The sequence below is a fragment of the Colobus angolensis genome, unplaced genomic scaffold (genome assembly GCF_000951035.1).
Source record: "Colobus angolensis palliatus isolate OR3802 unplaced genomic scaffold, Cang.pa_1.0 Scaffold81, whole genome shotgun sequence".
In the NCBI taxonomy this organism is placed as follows: Eukaryota; Metazoa; Chordata; class Mammalia; order Primates; family Cercopithecidae; genus Colobus; species Colobus angolensis.
The window spans coordinates 12,399,161-12,421,058 of NW_012121932.1; the positions used below are offsets into that span (position 1 = coordinate 12,399,161).

At 35.7% G+C, this 21,898-nt stretch overlaps 1 protein-coding gene across 1 annotated transcript in view; it reads left to right on the plus strand.

The window, feature by feature from the left end:
• The window catches only part of LOC105502836 (dynein heavy chain 14, axonemal-like), a 74,226-nt gene that overhangs the window by 37,406 nt on the left and 14,922 nt on the right, over positions 1–21,898 (plus strand). Inside the window, exons 8-9 of the mRNA XM_011929506.1 lie at positions 15,583–15,727; positions 20,512–20,643. Of these exons, the coding sequence (XP_011784896.1) occupies positions 15,583–15,727; positions 20,512–20,643 (277 nt within the window). The remainder of the gene's footprint in view (positions 1–15,582; positions 15,728–20,511; positions 20,644–21,898) is intronic.

The window sequence follows — 21,898 nt, forward strand, 5'->3', positions numbered from 1 at the left end:
ACATCTCTGGCATGTCAATATTTGAACCAATTTAGGGAGTATTTTTCATAATGACCAATCTATAACTAAGAAATAAGTTTTTTTTTTAATAACTATTTTATTTTAGTTATTTAAATTTTTTTTTTTTTTTGAGATGGAGTCTTGCACTGTCACCCAGGCTGGTATGTAGTGGTGCAATCTTGGCTCGCTGCAACCTCCGCCCCCTGGGATTAAGCGATTCTCCTGCCTCAGCTTCCTGAATAGCTAGGATTACAGGTGTCCACCACCATGCCCAGCTAAGTTTTTGTATTTTTAGTAGAGATGGGGTCTCACTATGTTGGCCAGGCTGGTCTTGAACTCCCAACCTTGTGATCCACCTCCCTCGGCTTCCCAAAGTGGTAGGATTACAGGTGTGAGCTAAGTCCTGGGGTACATGTGCAGGATGTGCAGGTTTGTTACATAGGTAAATGTGTGCCATGGTGGTTTGCTGCACCTATGAACCTACCACCTAGGTATTAAGCCCAGCATGCATTGGCTATTTTTCCTAATGCTCTCCGTCCCCCAACTCCACCTCTAAGCAGGCCCCAGTGTGTGTTGTTTCCCTCTCTGTGTCCATGCGTTCTCATTGTTCAACTCCCACTTATAAGTGAGAACATGCGGTGTTTGGTTTTTTTCCTGCGTTAGTTTGCTAAGGATAATGGTTTCCAGCTCCATCTGTATCCCTGCAAAAGATATGATCTTGTTCCTTTTAATGGCTGCAAAGTATTCCATGGTATATATGTACCACGTTTCCTTTATCCAGTCTATCATTAAGGGATATTTGGGTTGATTCCATGTCTTTGCTATTGTGAATAGTGCTGTAGTGAACCATACATGAAAAAGCTCAACATCACTGAACATTAGAGAAATGCAACTCAAAACCACATCTGACGCCAGTTAGAATGGCGATTATTAAAAAGTCAAGAAACGATGGATGCTGGAAAGGCTGTGGGGAAATAAGAACACTTTTATACTGTTGGTGGGAATGTGAATTAGTTCAACCATTGTGGGAGATGATGTGGTGAGTCCTCAAAGCTCTAGAACCAGAAATACCATTTGACCCAGCAATTCCATTATTGGGTATATACCCAAAGGAATATAAATCATTCTATTACAAATATATATTTTTAGGAGGATCTCACTCTGTCAGCCAGGCTGGAGTGTTGTGATCATAGCTCACTGTAGCCTCAAGCTCCTGTACAAAAGCCCTCCTCCCACCTCAGCTTCCCAAGTTGCTGAGACTACAGGCATGTACCACCATGCCTGGCTGATTTTTAAAAGCATTTTTAGAGATACAGTCTCACTATGTTTCACAAGCTGGTCTGAAATTCCTTATCCTTCTTTCTCAGTCTTCCATTACTGGGATTAGAGGTGTGATCCACTGTGCCCAGCCTGAACTCTTCTTTTTTATCAGGAGCCTACTCCAGCAGTAATAATGCATTCCCTCAATAATGGCATTAATCCATTCATGAGGGCAGAGCCCTAATAACCTAATCACTCTAATAGTCCTACCTTTTAATATCATCACAGTGGTAATTAAATTACAACATGAATTTTAGAGGGAACATTCAAACCATAGTAAGGCCCAACCCCTCTGGAGAGGGCAGTCTGTTTTACTCAGTTTACCTACTCAAATACTAATCTCATCCAGAAATACCTCAGAGAAAGACCCAAAATAATGTTTAAATAAAAATCTGGGCAACTGCTGGCTCACTCAAGTTCACACATAAATTTAATCACCAGAAATGTTTTGTTAGATTTGTAACTATTTCATTTTATGTCAAGTAATTATAAATGGGATTGAGTATTAAATTTACATGTTCATGCCTTCATTGCTAGTGTATAGAAACAAATTGATTTTCATATATTGATCTTACATGCTATAACCTTATTGAAGTCACTTAATAGTTCTAGGAGTTTTTTGTATATTTTTTGGGATATTCTATATAGAATATTGGTTATCTGTAAATAGGGACAATTTATTTCTTCCTTTCTGATCTATACGGCTTTATTTTCTCTTCTTGCCTTGTATAATGGATGGAACTTCCAGCATTATGTCGAATAAGAGTGGTGAAGAATAGACATTGTTGACTTTTTCCCTGTCTTAAAGGAAAGGATTGAGTCTTTCACTATTAAAATGTTAGCTATAGATTTTTAATAAATGCTCTTTGTCAAGTTGAGGCAGTTTCTCTCTATTCCTATTTTTCTGAGAGTTTTTATCCTAAAAGTGTGCTGAATTTTGTCACATGCTTTTTTCTGTATAAATTTATTTGATCATGTGATTTTTTTCTTCTTTTGTCTATTAATATGGTAAAGTACATTGATAGACTTTTGGATACAAAACCAACTTTGCATCCCTGGAATAAATCCCTGTTGGTCATGATGCATAATTCTTTTTACATATTTTAGAGAATTTTCTTGGATAATATTTTGCTACGGATCTTTGCATGAGGAATGATGGTCTGTAGTGTTTATTTTTATTTTTATTTTTTTTAACTTTGCCTGGTTTTGATATCAGGATGTTACTAGCTTCATAAAATGAACTAGGAAGTGTTTCTTCTTCCTTCTGTTTTCCACGAGAGATTGTGCAGAATTGGTATTAATTTTTCTTTTTTTCTGACTTAAATGATATTACATATTTATTTACTTTTATTTTACATTGACAGGTTATAGTTGTATATATTTAGGGTACAAAATGATGTTAAAGTTTATGAATACAATGTGGAATAATTAAATCAAGCTAGGTAACATATTTATCGCCTCAAACACTTATATTTTTGTGGTGAAAACATTTGAAATTTACTCTTAGCACTTTCAAAATATACAGTACACACCATTATTAACTATATTCACCACACCGTGCTATAGATCTCAAAACAACAACTTATTCTTCCCATCTGAGGCTTTGTATCTTTTGACCATAATCTCCCCCATTTCCCCTACCCTCAGCCTGTGGTAAACACCATCCTGCTCCCTGCTTTTTTCAGTTTGATTGCCTGAGATTCTGCTTATAAGAACATGTGTCATTTGTTTTTTGTGCCTGGCTTATTTAACTTAACCTAATGTTCTTCGATTCTATCTATGTTGTGTCATATGACAGAATTTCTTTCTGAATAGTATTCCGTTGCCTATAGATACGACATTTTCTTTATCTGTCCATCTGTTAATGGGAACTTGGGTTGATTCCATAACCTGGCTGCTGTGAATAGTGCTGCAGTGAATGTGGGAGTGCAGATATCTCTTTGACATACTTACTTCAAATCTTTTGGGTAAATATTTAGAAGTGGGATTGTTGAATCGTATGGTGACTTTATTTTTAGTTTTTTGAGGAACCTCCATACAGTTTTCCATATGGCTGTACTAATTTATATTCTCACAACATTGTATTAACCTTCCCTTTTCTCCAAATCCTTGCCAACACTTGTTTATTTTTCATTTTTTTGATAGTAGCCTTTCGGAGGTGGTAGTTCATTGTGTTTTTTAATAGGCTGGACTTTGGCTAGATCATTATGGTTTTAATTTGCATTTCCCTAATGATTAGTGACGTTGAGCATTTTTTTGTTTTGTTTTTTGAGATGGAGTCTTCCTCTGTTGCCCAGGCTGGAGTGCACTGGCACGATTTCAGCTCCCTGCGACCTCTTCCTCTCGGGTTCAAGCAGTTCTCCTGCCTCGGCCTCCCGAGTAGCAGGGACTACAGGCATGTGCCACCACACCTGGCTAATTTTTTTTTTTTTTTTTTTTTTGTATTTTTAGTAGAGACAGGCTTTCACTGTATGAGCCAGAATGATCTCGATCTCCTGACCTCGTGATCTGCCTGCCTTGGCTTCCCAAAGTGCTGGGATTACGGGCGTGAGCCACGGCGCCTGGCTGAGCATTTTTTCATACATCTGTTGGCCATTTGTATGTCTCCTTTTGCGAAATGTCTGTTCAGGCCTTTGGCCCATTTTCTAATTGGGTTATTTGTTTTTGTTTTTATTTTTGAGATGGAGTCTTGCTTTGTCACCCAGGCTGGAGTGCAGTGGTGTGATCTCGGCTCACTACAACCTCTGCCTCCCAGGTTCAAGTGATTCTCCTGCCTCAGCCACCTGAGTAGCTGGGATTACAGGTGTCTGTGACAACACCTGGCTAATTTTTGTATTTTTCTTTCCTTTTTTTTTTTCTTTTCCAGTAGAGACGGGTATCTATATGCTCCATCCATGTCCCTGCAAAGGGCATGATATTGTTCCTTTTTATGGCTGCATAGTATTCCATGGTGTATATGTACCACATTTTCTTTATCCAGTCTATCATTAATGGACATTTGGGTTGATTCCATGTCTCTTCTATTTTGAATAGTGCTGCAATGAACATAGACGAAAAAGCTCAACATCACTGATCTTTAGAGAAATGCAAATCAAAACTACAATGAGATGGTTTGACATGGTTGCAATTTAATTCTTCTGCATATGGATGGCCAATTTCCTCAATACTATTTTTTGAAGAGACTATCCTTTATTCATTGTGTATTCTTGACAACTTTGTCAAAAATCAGTCATACATGCATAGGTTCATGTCTGGGTTCCCCTTTCTGTTTTATTGGTATATATGTCTGATTTTTTTTCTGGCCAATATCATGCTATTTTAATTGCTATAGCTTTAAGATTTAGTTTAAAATTAGGTAGTCTGATGCCTCCTGCTGTGTTCTTTTTGCCCATGATTGCCTTGACTATTCAAGGTTTTGTGGGTTCATATGAATTTTAATATTTTAAAAAATTTCTGTAAAAATAACATTAGTATTTTGATGGTGATTGCATTGAATCTGTAAACATTTTAACAACATTAGTTCTTCCAATCCATGAACACAGGATATTTTTTCATGTATTTGTGTCTTCTTCCATTTCTTTTATTAACATTTTATAGTTTTCAGTGTATAGATCTTTCACCTCATTGATTAAATTTATTCCTAAGTATTTTATTATTTTTTGTGTGGCTATTTAAATGCAATTGTTCCCTTGAGTGTTTTTAGATGGTTTATTATTAGAGTATAGAAGCACTACTGATTTTTTGTGTGTGATTTTGTGTTCTGCACCTTTACTGTATTTGTTTATTCTAAAATTTTCTTCATGGAATCTTTAGGTTTTTCTTTATTTAAGAACACGTTTTCAAGATACAGCAACAATTTTAGTTTTTTCTTTCTTATTAGGATGTCTTTTAATTCTTTTCCTTAACTGCTCAGACAAGGACTTCTACTACTATGTTGAATAGAAGTGGTGAGAGTGGACATCCTTGTTTTGCGTCTCAGAAAGTACTTTCAATTTTTTACTATGCTTACCAACAAGCATAGTGTTAGCTGCAGCCTCATTATATATGGCCTTAAATGTGTTTAGGTACAATCCTTCTATCCTTAATTTGTTGAGGATTTTATCATGAAAGAGTGTTGAATTTTGTTAAATGCCTTTTCTGCACCTGATGAGATGATCATACGGTTTTTGTCCTTCATTCTGTTAATGTCATGTATCACATTTATTGATTTGTGTATGTTGAACCATTCTTGCATCCCAGGGATAAATCCTAGTTGACTTTGGTAAATAATCCTTTTAATGTGTTGTTGAATTTGGTTTGCTAGAATTTGGTTTAAGATATTTACATCCATATTTAAGGATATTGGTCTGGCCTGTAATTTTCTTTCCTGTAATATTTTTGTTTGGCTTTGGTGTCATGGTAATGCTGGGCCTCATAAAAAGAGTTTGGAGGCATTCCTTCTTTTCAATTTTTGGAAGGGTTTGTGAGGTACTGGTATTAGTTCGTTAAATTTTTGGTGGTGTTCTGCTGTGAAGCAACCAGTTCCTGCACTTTTTTTTGATGGGAAATTTAGTTACTGATTCAGTTGTCTTTCATATTTTTGGTCTGTTCAGATTTTCTGTTTCTTCATGATTAAGTCTTAGTAGGTGATATGTGTTTATTTATCATAACTACATACGTACCCAACATTTGAGACCTTAAATATACCAAGCAAATATTAAAGAATTGAAAGGGAGAGATAGATTGCAATACAATAATAGTAGGAGATATCAATAACCAGTTTTCAACAATGGACAGATCATTCAGATTTATTTATTTCTTCTAGGTAATCCAGTTTGTTGGTGTGTAATTGTTCGTAACATCCTCTTAGGATCCTTTGTATTTCTGTGGTATCAGTTGTAATGTTTTCTCTCTCATTTTTGATTTTGAGTTTTGTCTCTTTTTTTTTCTTAGTATAGCTAATTTTATCTTTAAAAAAGAAACTGAACTCTTAGTTGATCTTTTAAATTATTTTTTCTAGACTCTGTTTTATTTGTTCCTACTCTGGTCTTTATTATTTCTTTCCTTCTGCTAATTTTGGGCTTAGTTTTCTTTATAGTTTCTGAAGGCATAATATTAAATTGTTTATTTGAGATCTGTATACTTTTTTGATGTAAGCATTTATTGCTATAAACTTCCTTCTTTGAACTCCTTTTACTGCATCCCATAAGTTTTGGTGTGTTGCATTTCTATTTTTGTTTGTTTCAAGATATTTTTAAATTTCATTTTTAATTTCTTAATTGGCTTATTTGTTGTGCAAGAACATGTTGTTTGATTTCTAGGTATTTGTTAATTACCCAAAATTCCTCCTGTTATTGATTCCTAGTTTCACACCACAGTAGTTGGAAAAAATAATTGATACTATTTCAGTCCTCCTACAATTGCTAAGACTTGTTTTGTGGCCTAACATGTGATCTGTCCTGGAGGATGTTTTGTGTGCACTTGAGAACAATGTGTATTCTGTTGCTGTTAGATGCAATATTCTGTATTTGCCTATTAAGTCCATTTGGTCTAAAGTGTTAAGGTCAATGTTTTCTTATGAATTTTCTATCTGAATGATCTGTCCATTGTTGAAAATTGGTTATTGATATCTCCTACTATTATTGTATTGTAATCTATCTCTCCCTTTCAATTCTTTAATATTTGCTTGGTATATTTAAGGTCTCAAATGTTGGGTATGTATGTAGTTATGATTGTTATATCATCTTGATGAATTAACCCCTTTATCATTGTTTAATGTCATTTTCATCTCTTTATATAGTTTTTGACTTAAAGTCTATTGTATCTGATATAACTATAACCACCCCTGTTCTTTTTCTTTCCATTTGTGTGGAATGTCTTTTCCATCTCTTCACTTTCAATCTATGTGTGTCCTTAAAAGTGCAGTAAATGAGTGTCTTACAGGCAGCCTGTAGTTCAGTCTTTGTTTTTTAAATCTATTTAGTCACTCTAAGTCTTTTTATTGAAGAATTTAATCCATTTATATTCAAGGTAATTATGGACAGGTAAAGACTTACAACTGCTGTTTTGTTCATTGTTTTCTGGTTGTTTTATTAACACTTTGTTTCTTTCTTGCTGTCTTCCTTTGTGTTTTGATGGTTTTCTGTAGTGGCAGGCTTTGAATTTGTTCTATTTTTGTGTGTTGTGTCTAGTATGGATTTTTGCTTTGTGGTTACCATGAGGCTTACATAAAACATCTTATGCCTATAACATACTATTTCTTTTTCTTTCTTTTTTTTTTTTTTTGAGGCGGAGTCTCGCTCTGTCACCTGGACTGGAGTGCAGTGGCTGGATCTCAGCTCACTGCAAGCTCCGCCTCCTGGGTTTATGCCATTCTCCTGCCTCAGCCTCCTGAGTAGCTGGGACTACAGGCGCCCGCCACCTCGCCCAGCTAGTTTTTGTATTTTTAGTAGAGACGGGGTTTCACCATGTTAGCCAGGATGGTCTCGATCTCCTGACCTCGTGATCCGCCCGTCTCGGCCTCCCAAAGTGCTGGGATTACAGGCTTGAGCCACCGCGCCCGGCCGACATACTATTTCAAAGTGATAACAAATTAACTTTGATTGCATACAACAATTCTACACTTTTATTCTTCTTGAAACACATTTTATGTTTTTGATGACAGAATTTGCATCATTTTGTAATACGTATCCACTGACAAATTATTTTAGCTATAGTTGTTTTAATAGTTTTGTCTTAATCCTTGTACTAGGAATTGCTTTACACATTACCATTATAGTCCTACAGTATTCTGAATATGGTTCAGTATTATTTATATCATTGAATTTTGTGCTCTTGATTTATGTTATCATTTAGTGGCTTTTTTCAGCTTAAATAACTCTCTTTTACAATTACTGTAAAGCAGGCCTGGTACTAATTAACTCACTTAGTGTTTATTTGTCTGGGTAAGTTTTTATTTCTGCCTCATTTCTGAATGACAGCTTTGCTGGGTAAAATATTTTTGGCTTGCAGGCAGCGGTTGTTTTTTTTCCCCCTTAGCATTTTTAATATATCATCCCATTCTTCCCTGGCCCACAGAGTTTCTGCTGACAAATCTGCTGATTGTTATATTGGGATTTTTTTTTTTTAATCTGTTTCTTATCTCTTGCTGCTCTCAGAAATTTTTCTTGTCTTTGATTTGGTAGTTTAATTACTATGTGTGTTGTTGAACTCTGGGTTAAATTTAATTGGAGATCTCTGTACTTACTGGATGTTGGTATTTTCCCCTAGATTAGGGAAGGTTTCAGCCATTATTTCTTTAAATGTGCTTTCTGACCTGTCTTCTCATTTTTCTACTTTGTAACTTCTATTATGAGACTCTTGGATCTCTTGCCAGTGTTCTATAATTAATGTAGGCTTTTTTTCATTGTTTTTATTCTTTTCCTTTTGCTTTTCTGACTGGATAATTTCACATGTTCTGTCTTTGACCTTATTCATTCTTTCTTCAGTTTGACTGAGCCTGCTGTTGAAACTCTTTATTGTGTTATTTAGTTCAGTCATTGTATCTTTATCTTTAGGATTTGTATTTTGCTGCTTTTATTCTTTTTATTTCTTAGTCAGACTTCTAATTTTGTTTGTATATAGTTTTCTAAGTTAATTTAATTTCTTATGCATATCTTTTTGTAGTCTACCGACCTTCTTTAAGGGGATATGCTGAATTATTTGTCTGCTATTTAAAAAGTTTCTACTTCTTTAGGGCCGAGTGATGGGGCTTTGTTAGTTTCTTTGGGAGGCATCATGATTTCCTGAGTCTTTGTAATCCCATATTCTTGTGTTGATGTCTGTGCCTGTAAGGAGACAGACACCTCTTTCAGCTTTTATGTATTTTTTTCTTTTTTGAGGCAAAGTCTTGCTCTGTGGCCCAGGCATGATTGTGGTTCACTGCAGTCTCAACCTCCTGGGCTCAAGCAATCCTCCTCACCTTCCTGAGTAGCTGAGACCACAGGTGCATGCCACCATATCCACTGAATTAATTTTTCTTTTCTTTCTTTCTTTCTTTTTTTTTTTTTGTAGAAACAGTGCCTCACTGTGTTGCCCAGGCTGGTCTTGAACTCCTGGGCTCAAGTGATCTACCTGCTTCAGTCTTCCAAAGTGTTGGGAGTAGAGGCAAGAGTTACTGTGCCTTGTCATAGATTTTCTTTGGCAGAAATATACCTTTCACTGTTTAGCTTTTTATTCTGGGTGAGCCAGCTGGTAATGACCTTGGGCAGGCAGAACTTGCTTTTGGGTTCTCAAGATTGCTGAGCTGCTGTCTTTGATTAGGGTAGGGAAACTGGCTGGACTCTACTCTCTGGTGAGACCCCGATTGAGCTCTGCAATCAAGCAGAACTACTGGCTGGACACTGCAATTGTGTTTTATCTGGCTGAGCCACAACATATATTCCCTGGCCTAATAGTACCACTGCAGTTGGATGGGGTTGTGAGAGGAGCTCCAAGGTTGGTGGAGTCACTGCTTAGGATGGAGGGGACCAGCTGCTATGCTTAGTACATAATACACAGACAAGGTTTGCCTTCCTGCTTATGCAGGGCCTTGGGGTGGGCTTTGAGCCCGAACTGAGTGCTATTTAACCTTCTGGGTGTGGAAGAACTAGCTTCTGTGCTTTGTTACATTGCACTGTGGTGGGTATTTCTCTCCCTGTGTGGGGTGTTGGGGCAGGGTCTGAGGCTGGACTGGAGGCTGAGCCATCTAGGGATATAAGCCAGGTAGAATTTCCCAACACTTCTGAGAGTGACCAGCTAGGATTTGTGAGGGAGCTATGCTGTTAGCTGGTACCTCAGATTGCGTACTACCTCTGGCAGGTACACAGAGCTGCCATCAAGATCCGTAGGCTAATTGCCATGGGCTCTGTCTTTTTGCTTTATCTCTACCTGACCCCAGGTGGTCTAGCCATGCTGTTACCCTCTGTGTTCCTTAAGAAGTGAGACTGAAGTAGACTTCTTGGGAAGCATATCAGAATGCCAGGGAAATGGGATGTCTGCTTTCTATTCTATTTTCCTGCTGTAGAAACTGTGGGCCCTGGGAAATTTTTTCTTTGTTGCAGTTAGCCATCTTGGGGAAAGGAAGGGCAGTGGGATCAAAGTGAGGTAAGTCCTCTTCGACACCACACTCGGTAATTTTTGTAATTTTTTTTTTTTTTTTTTTTTTTTTTATTCTGTGTTCTGTGGTCCATGCAGCTTTCTCAGGCCTTCCCAAGTTTTGGGAACACAAAGGTGTTCTTGTTTGTGAATAGTTGTGAATAGTTGCTAGTTTAACTTTCTGTGGGAGGTAATAAAGTCCTGAGACCCTGTATTTTGACCTTTTACTGATATCTATCTGTGTTAATTCTTCTTTAAGCATTTGATAGAAATGTCCAGTGAAGTAATCTGGGCCTGGAGATTGCTTCTTTGGAAGTTTTTAAACTATGAATTCAGTTTTCTTGGTAGGTATAGGGCTACTGAGATTATCTGTTTCACATTGGATGAGTTGTTGTAGTTTGTGTTTTTTGAGGAATTGGTACATTTCATCTAAGTTGTCAGTTTTATGTATAGAATTATTCATAATATTCCCTTATGATACCTTCGATGTCTACAGAATCAATCTTGATATCCTCTGTTTCATTCCTGTTCCTGATACTTTGTGTCTTTTCACTTTTTTTCAATCTTATTTAATAAAGTTTGCTTTATTGATGTTTTCAAAGAATCAGCCCTTTGTTTCATTAATTTTTCTCTATTGTTTTTCTTTTCTCCATTTCATTGATTTCTGCTCCTATCATTATAATTTCTTTCCTCTGTTTGCTTTGGGTTTCATTTGTTCTTTGTTTTCTAAGTTCTTAAAGTGAGAGTGTAGATTATTGATTTTACAGTGCCTCTTTAATGTAAGCATTCAGTACTATAAATTTCTGTCAGCACTGGTTTAGCTGTATACCACGTATTTTGATATGTTGTATTTTCATTCAGTTCACTGAATTTTTAATTTTCCTCGAGTCTTTCTCTTTGACCCGTTTAGCAGTGTTTTGTTCAATTTCCAGTATTTAGAGATTTTATTGTTTTTTTCCTACTACTAATTTCTAGTTTGATTTCATTGTGGTGAGAAATCAGTCTGTATGATTTTTAAAAAATTTGTTGAGTTGTTGTTGTTGTTGTTGTTTCCAGGATATGGTCTTTATTGATATATGTTCCATGGGAACTTGAAAAGATTGTGTATTCTTCTGTTGTTGGGTGGAGTATTCTGTAGAACACTGCTTAGACCCACTTGGTTGATAAAGTTGTTTAGCTTTCTATATCTTTGCTGATCTTCTGCCTAGTTGTTCTGTCAGTTGTTGAGAGAGTGCTGAAGTCTCCAGCTGTAATTGTGGATTTGTCTCCTTTTCCTTTCAGTTCAGTTTTTGTTGGACATTTTGCAACCCTATTGTTGGTGCATACACGCTTAGAATTACTCTATCTTCTTGGTGGATTGATGCTTTTAACATTGTGTAGTGTACCTCAGTATATCTGGTAGTTTTCTTTGTTCTTTGTACTGGTAGTTTTCTTTATTTGGTTTTAATATAGCCACTATGTTTTCTTTTGATTAGTGTTTACACAGTGTATCTTTTCCATCCTTTCACTTTTGATATGCCTATATTTGAAGTGAGTTTCTTATCGACAGCATATAATTGTGCCATGCATTTTTTTTTTTTTTTTTTTTTGAGATGGAGTTTCACTCTTGTTGCCCAGGCTAGAGTGTAATGGCAAGATCTCAACTCACCACAACTTCGGTCTCCCGGGTTGAAGCCATTCTCCTGCCTCAGCTTCCCAAGTAGCTGGCATCACAGGTGCCCACCACCACACCCAGCTAATTTTGTATTTTTAGTAGAGACAGGGTTTCTCCATGTTGGTCAGGCTGGTCTCGAACTCCCAACCTCAGGTGATCTGCCCACCTCAGCCTCCCAGAATGCTGAGATTACAGGAGTGAGCCACTGTGCCTAACCTATGCCATATTTTAAAACCCATTCTACCAATCTCTGTCTTTTAATTGCCATATTTAGACTATTTAAATTTAATCTGATTATTTATATGGGCTTTAAGTTATAAGCCATTTTTTTTTGGATTCTGTTAGTTCTCTCTGCTGTTTGTTTCTATGTTTTATGTTTCCTGCCCTGAACATTTTTAAGAATTCCATTTCGATTTACCTGTAGTATTTTTCAATGTGTCTCTTTGTGTAGCTTTTTTAATGGTTGCTGTAGTATAAGATTATATATACATTACAGTCTACTGGTGTTATAATTTTATCAGTTTGAACATGTAGCAACCTTCATGTTTCTTTACCTTCCTGTTTGTAATATATTGTCTTAGTTTTTATGTGTACATTTGAAACTTTATCAAGCAATGTTATTATTTTTGCTTCTATCATCAAATAGAATTTAGAGAACTCGAGAGGAATATTCTATTTGCTTGTATTTTTGTTTATCATGTTTTTTCTTCCTTTTTAATGTTGTAGTGTTCCTTCTTTTATTGTTTGGTTGTTTGATTTCTGTTTAAAGAACTTTCTCTAGACATATTTTTAGTGTAGGTCTGTTAGTACACAAGTTCTTTTACTTTTCCTTTGTCTTAGAATGTCTTAGTTTCCTCTTAATTCATGAACATTATTGCTAGATATAGGATTCTGGGTTGACAGTTCCTTTCTTTCAGCACTTGAAAAACATTGTGTCACTTTCTTCTAACCTCTATGGTCATTTGAATTGTTTTTCTCCTATAGATAAAGTGTTTTTCCTCTTGCTGATTTCAAGGCTTTTTTCTTTGTGTTTAGTTTTCAGAAGTTTGACTTCGACGTGTCTTGGTTGTGGATTTCTTTGTCTTTATCCTGTTTTGAGTTCCCTTAGCTTCTTGAATCTCTAGGTTTGTGTTTCTTTTGACAGATTTAGAATGTTTCAGCCATTATTTCTTCAAGTATTTTTTAGTTTTTTTTAAGCCCTGTCTTCTTTAACCTCTCCTTCTAGGACTTCAGACACAAATGCTAGATCAATTTTGTAATCCCACAGGTGAATGAAGATTTGTTCTTTTTTTTTTTTTTTTCTTTTTTCTGAGATGGTCACTCTGTTGCCCAGGCTGGATGGAGTGCAGTGGCATGATCTCAGCTCACTGCAACCTCTACCTCCTGGGTTCAAGCGATTCACTTCCCTCATTTTTTTTGCTGTTGTTTGAATTGGATAATTTCTGTTTTTCTGTCAGTTCAGTGATTTGTTTCTCTGTCTACTTCGTTCTATCATTGAGTTCATCCATTGAGTTTTTTGTATTTCTGTCATTGTATTTTTTAATTCTAAAATTTCCGTTTGGTTCTTCTTTATGTCTTCTATTTCTTTACATATTACCACCCATTGGGGACAAATGTCCAAGCTCCCTATTTCTCTTTCCCTGAAAACTCTCCATGGAGGCATTAAGGGTGCTTTATAACAATTCTCCAAGAGTAGAACTCTAGGCTTCCCACTCACCCTTTTTTCCCTATGGTATTTGGCTGGAATAGAATAGTTATTGAATAAAAGTTTCTGTCATGGTAGGCTGCCCCTTTCCTGGTCCTTTATCTAGACAATGGACTTTTTTTTCTTAATCTGCACCCATTGGCATTTCTAGGTTACTGGTTTCTTCAGCTTCAAGTCTTGGATATATTGGGCAAAAAGAAAACCCAGGGAACTTACCACCATGTCATTTCTAGACACCTTTGCCTTTTCTTCCCCACCCTTCAATGTTTTGTTATGTCGGTTTTAATGTAATATCCAGAGTTTTTAGTTGTGCTGAGCAGGAAGAACAGTGAAAAGTATGTCTATTTAATTTTTCCTGGAATCCAGTACCTGAGTAGTAATAGTCTTTTGTGATATGTTCCCTAATACCAAGCAGTTCTAGTTTGTGTGTGAGTTATGTTGTGTAGAATGTATTTTGTTTTCTTTTGTAATAAAACAGAAATTTATGGCGAGTTCCTTATAATACTTATGCTTGAAGACAGTCATTAGTCGATGTGCTATTTTTCTCCTATCAGATAATGCATTACAGCTATACAGTTTTTCATGTTTTCCATTCTTATAATTACTTGTATGTGCACCCTTCCCATTTTCATATCTATGTTGAAATATGCAAACCAAAATTTAGTACATTTTTAAAGGAAAAAAAGAAAACTTTAAACAAACTCTGAATAATGTGAGTCTATTATTACCTAAATTTTGATAGTCAACCTCTTGTTAATAAATACTGAGATTGTGTTTGCTTTTTGTGATATTTTACTTTCCATGATTTGCCACATGTCTTTAGCATAATCTCCTTTTCTGTATCAGATACTTAAAGGGATGTCATCAAATTCTTCTGTGTCTAGGAGTAGTTTTACGTTATGTGAGGCTTATATAATTGGGAGGATTCTTTAACATAAACAGTACAGGACTTTGGAATAGGCAGTGTCACTGATGAACCCATGAAACTTAAAATTCACTAGCTTTATAATATATATATAAAGCCCTCAACTATAAAATAGAAAGAGGGAAGATATAATTTCTGATTATTATATTTTCTGTATGTTATGAGCTTGATAACCCTTAAAACTCAGCCACTCCAAAGGGATGATTCAGGGCAGAAGTGCAGTGAATCATCCCTCTTCTCCACACACTGTTGCACAGGGAAGTTTGCTTTACTTGATCCAATTTTTAAGGAACCTCATCTCTTCTACTCTGCCCTTTTCTCCCCAAGTTCTGTCTTTCTATTATTTCCAGTGTAGTTAGTAGTGATTTGTCTCACATTTGTGATCATTATTTAGACTAGTAGAAAAAGACAGAGAAAAGAAAAGGGCCCATCTTCTTTATTTTAGGATATAAGTAGTTGGAAATTTTAAGAAACATTCTCCCAGTGGTCTCTAATCCAGTTAGTATTTTTTCCTATAATTGGGAGAAAAGTACATTGAAGGAATTTATTTTGATTTAGTGAATTTAATACATTGAGGACATATAATTCATTTTAGATAATACTTCCTCATATTTCAAAATTAGATCTCAATGGCATAATACAATGTCGTTACTTGTTTCCCCTCCTATTTTGTTCTTATTCAACACACCTAGTCCCTAAAGCCTTGCCTACAACATTATCATCCAAACACAACCCCTAATGCTTACTAATCATTATCATTTAAAATGGGGTATATGTAAAACATTTTGACTATAAGGATATTAACTAAACCATACTACTTACCTCTAAATTAATTTTATTCATTTTGAATGAGAGATACATCTGTAGAAATTTTTTAACTTTCAGGTCATTTTTGTATCACCATCTTTTTTTGGCTGATGACTTATTTCAAGCCTGTTTGCTTTATATAAGAGGACTTTGTGAAGATGCAATTAATCTCAAAAATTATAATGACCATGAAAGTAATCTATCTGCCATATGCCTTGTAAAGGTGAGTAGAAGTATACTACTATAAGCTAATATTGGTATATAGAAACTAGGAAGAACATATAGCATTTGAATTAAAAAATATACAGATTTCTAAATTCATAAATAAACCATCTCTTTCGATTACTACTGTTCTAAAATAACTGCAAAGAACATGAGTTCCTTGCAATAAATTTTAATAGTTAACATTTCTTGTAGTTTCTTCCTTATGAGTAACCTAAGTCCATAAGACCCTTTATTTTCAAATGTATTTCCAAATGTGTAATATTATTTAAAATAATCAGTTACTTCTTATACATAATTGATAGTTATCAACTATTCTTCCTCCTGTATAGCTGTCAAGATATTATCATAAGCTTCAACTCAGAAGTTTTGGTTAAATTTATGAATTCTCCTATTTCAAGATTCTAGAAAAAGTGAGCCTCTTAATGGAATAATTTAATTTCTATAAGATAGCTCTTTTGAGTGGTTAAGTACCTAGAACTAGTCTACAATTGAACAAGATTCTAGCAGTTTTTACTTCACTCACTCAATGTATGAGAGAGAAAAGCAAAATTGGTAGAGTTATCTAGACTAAGAAAGAGGAATTCTTAAGGGGCTTGGACAAGTTAAATATTTGATAATTAGCTCGAAAATCAGTTGTGTTGACTACATGTGACAAGATCAATACTTGTAAATCAACATCTGATGTTTAGAATTATGTGTAGTGATTGATACATAATAGGTGCTCAACACTAGTCTTTGAATAAAAGAATAAATTAAGGAAGAGAAATTATTACATAGATGTATTTTTTATACCTGTATTGTTTTATTTTTTATAACTATATTGAGAATGTTTATGTTTCAAAAGGATTAAATTCACCTTAAGTGGGAGACATTTCACAGAGGAATCTTTTTGATTTGGTTTTTATGTAGAAGGAAATAGGATATGGTTTTCATGTAGAAGAAAATAAAATACTCTGTGGGCTGGGTGCGGTGGCTGAAGCCTGTAATCCCAGCACTTTGGGAGGCCGAGATGGGCGGATCACGAGGTCAGGAGTTCGAGACCATCCTGGCTAACACGGTGAAACCGCGTCTCTACTAAAAAATAGAAAAAGCTAGCCGGGTGAGGTGGTGGGCGCCTGTAGTCCCAGCTACTCGGGAGGCTGAGGCAGGAGAATGGCGTAAACCCGGGAGGCAGAGCTTGCAGTGAGCTGAGATCCGGCCACTGCACTCCAGCCTGGGCGACAGAGCGAGACTCCGTCTCAAAAAAAAGAAAAAAACAAACAAACTCTGTGATATTAGATTGTTTTGTAAATGGCTGAGTGACAAAATTTATTAATTTTTAATGATGGGTGGGAAGGCATAAAACACTTTAAAATACCTTTGAAGTCTGCACCTTAAATGCTAACAAATGATAGAGAACATGACCAGTGATAGAGAAGAAATGTTAGGACTCTTTCCTAGAGACCTTAGGCCATGTCAGCTTTAATATGGAACATCAGGAGGAAGAGAACAAACTTTTCCAGACAATATGTAAGTATAGGAGATTAATACAAAGTGAAAAGCAAAGCTTTGCTGTTTTCAATCTGCTTACAGTTCATGGGAAGAAATAATTCTTTACATATAAAAATGAAAACTAATTTGAGAGATGGTTTCTTTGTTGTGCTAATCATTCTACCTAATCATTAGCAAAGTATAAGGTAACAAATGTTTACGTGCAAACAATACTTGTAAAACAGTCATGTTACAGAAATCCAGAGGAGGCAGAGATTAGCCTTATTTGGAATTAAAGTTAGGTCATGCCTCATATTTTGAGCTAGGCTGTGCTGGATTTGAATAGCCATAGGAGAGGAGATGAGGCTTTTAAATAAAGAATATAAATGTGAGTAAGGCATTCAATATATATTTGATTTGAAAATTAGATTGGCTCATGAATGTCAGGCCAAGAATAACACAGTAAGGGAAAAGTAGGATTTCAACCTGCCCATAGGGCAGGGGAACTCCTAGTGGTGATTGTTATGAGAGCAATTTACAAGAATGGGAATTTCTGATACTGTGTGTGGAAAAGCCAGGTTTCGATGGAGGAAGAGCAGAGATTCATATCCTGGAGAACCAAGCTGGCTGGGGTCAGGAGTCAAAGGTGGCCAGTTGTGCATTAGAATCGGAAGGCTATGCATAGCCCAGGGGTACAGACACCAATGAAGACTGACAGTGAGGACGTAAGGAGAATGAAGCAAGGTTATGAATGTGAAGAATGGGATTGTTCAGAAGTTAATGCCATTAATGGTGGTCATATGTGTACTCTGCTGGGATGAAAGCATACCTTTAAAGAGAGTGGAATTTCTTGAACTGGAAGGTAAAGAACATATGTTGTTTGTTCAAATCTTTACTTTCAAATGGATGGAACATTATGTTTTTGTATTACCAGAGATTAATTCTTAGCTTAGTTGATGGAGATTTCTCCCGGCTAGATTCTGAATGAATTTTGAATAAAATTCACTTATTCGAACAAAACTTAGTTCTAGAGAGATTGTCACTTATCCAAGTTGACAGAATCGTGTAGAGTTGAGACTTTGGATCATGTTTCACATTCGAGTGAAGTTTGTTTTATTGCGCAGTATTTGGGTGCTTAATAAAAATGTAAATATTTGTGTCCCATTCCTTTTGCAAGAGAGGGCAGTGAGTGGTGCTGGTAATCTACATTTTAAATAGGTTCCTCAGTTAACTCTTGTGCAGGATAAATTTTGAGAACTACTCTTAAAGAACAACTATTCAAAGTTTTTGAACATAGTATTTTAGGAAAATTGTTGTAATATTGGTCTTTGGGAAAAATTGGAAGTGGAGAGATACTTGGGTGATAGAGATCAGTTATGGTACTGGATAAATGCAGGTATAAGCAATGAAGACTTTAATTAGGATCTTGTCAGTAAGACCAGAATGGCAGAGAGGTTTTGAAAAATTCAGACGTGATAGTCAGATATGGAACCAGGAGAATGGAAACTTAAAGAGTAAATCCAAAATTTTAAGCAAGAGCAGTACTTTTCAATCTTTTTTGTTGTGGGAAGATACATTTATTAATTTTTATAGTATAACTATATGATAAAAAACAAAGATATCTGCATATTTATTAATGAAAATATATTTTGTTCAGAGAATTAACACAGTAGTGGAAAAATAATACTGAAAGAAGGAAGAATGATGGAATATACATGCATGGATGGAACATTATGTTTTTGTATTACCAGAGATCAATTCATAGCATAGTTGATGGAGATTTCTTCCGTATAGATTCTGACTGAATTGTGAATAAAATTAACTTTGTTTGAATCATGTAATTTTACCCTCTTTATGCTGTGTTGTGGGAAGTCAGGGACCCCAAACAGAGGGACCGGTTGAAGCCATGGCAGAAAAACATGAATTCTGAAGATTTCATGGACATTTATTAGTTCCCCAAATTAATACTTTTATAATTTCTTACGCCTGTCTTTACTACAGTCTCTGAACATAAATTGTGAAGCTTTCATGGACATTTATCACTTCCCCAATCAATACTCTTATGATTTCCTATGCCTGTCTTTGCTTTAATCTCTTAATCCCATCATCTTCGTAAGCTGAGGATGTATGTCATCTCAGGACCCTGTGATGATTGCATTATCTGTACAAATTGTTTGTAAAACGTGTGTTTGAACAATATGAAATCTGGTCACCTTGAAAAAGCACAGGATAACAGCAATTTTCAGGGAACAAGGGAGATAACCATAAGGTCTGAATGCCTGCAGGGCCTGGCAGAACAGGGTCATATTTCTCTTCTTGCAGAAAGCGAATAGGAGAAATATCACTGAATTCTTTTCCCAGCAAGGAATAATCCTGGGAAGGGAATGCATTTCCAGGAGGAGGTCTCTAAAATGGCCGCTCTGGGAGTGTCTGTCTTATGCAGTTGAGGATAAGGGATGAAATATGCCCTGATCTCCTGCAGCGCCCTCAGGCTTGCTAGGATTAGGAAATTCCAGCCTGGCGAATTCTGGTCAGACTGGTTGTCTGCTTTCAAACCCTGTTTCCTGTTAAGATGTTTTTCAATGAGAATGCATGCCCAGCGGGACATGGAACCTCATCAGTAATTCTAATTTCGCCCTGGCCTTGTGATCTTGCTCTGCCATATGTCTTGTGATGTTTTATTGCCTTTTGAAGCATGTGATGTCTGTGACCAACTTCCTGTTCATACACTCCTTCCCCTTTTGAAATCCCTAATAAAAACTTGCTGGTTTTGCAGCTCAGGGGGCATCATGGAACTTGCCAATATGTGATGTCACCCACAGAGGCCCAGCTGTAAAATTTCTCTCTTTGTACTCTTTCTCTTTATTTCTCAGACCGACCAACACTTAGGGAAAATAGAAAAGAACCTACGTTGAAATATTGGGGACTGGTTCCCCTGATAATGCTGTATTTTATTTTTGTGCTTTAAATTGTTAACAGATAGTTGTGGCTTCAAAAGTAAAAGTCGTTTCTGGGATTGGTGGATTCTCTGCATGCATAAATGTTTCAAAAACACATCAACTCTTGAATTTTCTGTTTTGGTTTAATCTTAGTTATTATTTAAAACAATAATGTATTTTTCTGTATTTTAATCAAGATTTAGTTAGATTTAACAAGTGTTTAAATTTGAGAAACATGTAAGTCATATGAGATATACAGAACAAAATGTAAAATATGGGGTCTTCTTTATGACATGAAAAGACCAAATGTTTTATCTTTTTAAAATATGAATTTTGACTTTCTAACACTGATCATATACTATCATCTAATTAGCTGGATAGTTCTCGAACATATTCTCTAGATGAATTTTGTGAAGAGCAGTTACAGCAAGCTACCCAGGCATTGAAACAACTTGAGGACATCAGGGATAAGGCAGTTTCAGAGATGAAAAGTACTTTTCTAAAGGTAATTCTTTAATTATATCATGTTTATCAAAGTTGCAATTTACTGGCTGCAGCAATTGATCCAAATTGCATCCCTGAAAAAAGTATCTGAAATGGGAAGGTAAGGAACAAAGGTGGTTAATTAACAACTAACTGGTACTGTGTATTTACTATATACCATAATTTTTCCAGGTATGATGTAAAATGCAAAGAAATATATATATATATATATGAATGCATATATGTGTATATCTATATACAATTTATGAAATTTAATATATTTAAATGCTAAGGATGATGATTCTCAAACTTTAGTGGCCAAGAGAATCACCTCGAAGGCTTCATAAAACAAGAGATTTCTGTTTCAGTAGTCACAGTCTGAGGATGTACATTTCTTTTCTTTCTTTCTTTCTTTCTTTCTTTCTTTCTTTCTTTCTTTCTTTCTTTCTTTTTATTTTAATACTTTAAGTTCTGGGATACATGTGCAGAATGTGCAGATTTGTTACATAGGTATACATGTGCCATGGTGATTTGCTGCACCCATCAACCTGTCATCTACATTAGTTATTTCTCCTAATGCTATCCCTCCCCTTACCCCCCGCTCCCGGACAGCCCCAGTGTATCATGTTCCCCTCCCTGTGCCTATATATTCTCATTGTTCAAGTCCAACTTATGAATGAGAACATGCAGTGTTTGTTTTTCTGTTCCTGTATTAGTTTACTGAGAATAATGGTTTCCAGCTTCATCGGCATCCCTGCAAAGGATGTGAACTCATTCTTTTTTATGGTTGTGTAGTTTTCCATGGTGTATATGTGCCATATTTTCTTTATCCAGGCTAACATTGATGGGCATTTGGGTTGCTTCCAAGTCTTTGCTATTGTGAATAGTGCTGCAGTAAACATACATGTGCATGTGTCTAGAATAAAATGATTTATAATCCTTTGGGTATATACACAGTAATGGGATTGTTGGGTCAAATGGTATTTCTAGTTCTAGATCCTTGAGGAATCACTGTCTTCCACATGGTCAAACTAATTTACACCCCCACCAACAGTGTAGAAGCATTCCTTTTTCTCCACAGCATCTGTTGTTTCCTGACTTTTTAATGATCACCATTCTAACTGGCGTGAGATTGTATCTTGTTGTTTTTATTTGCATTTCTTTAATGACCAGTGATGATGAGCTTTATTTTTTCATGTTTGTTTGCTGCATGAATGTCTTCTTTTGAAAAGTGTCTGTTCATATCCTTTGCCCACTTTTTAATGGGGTTATTTTTT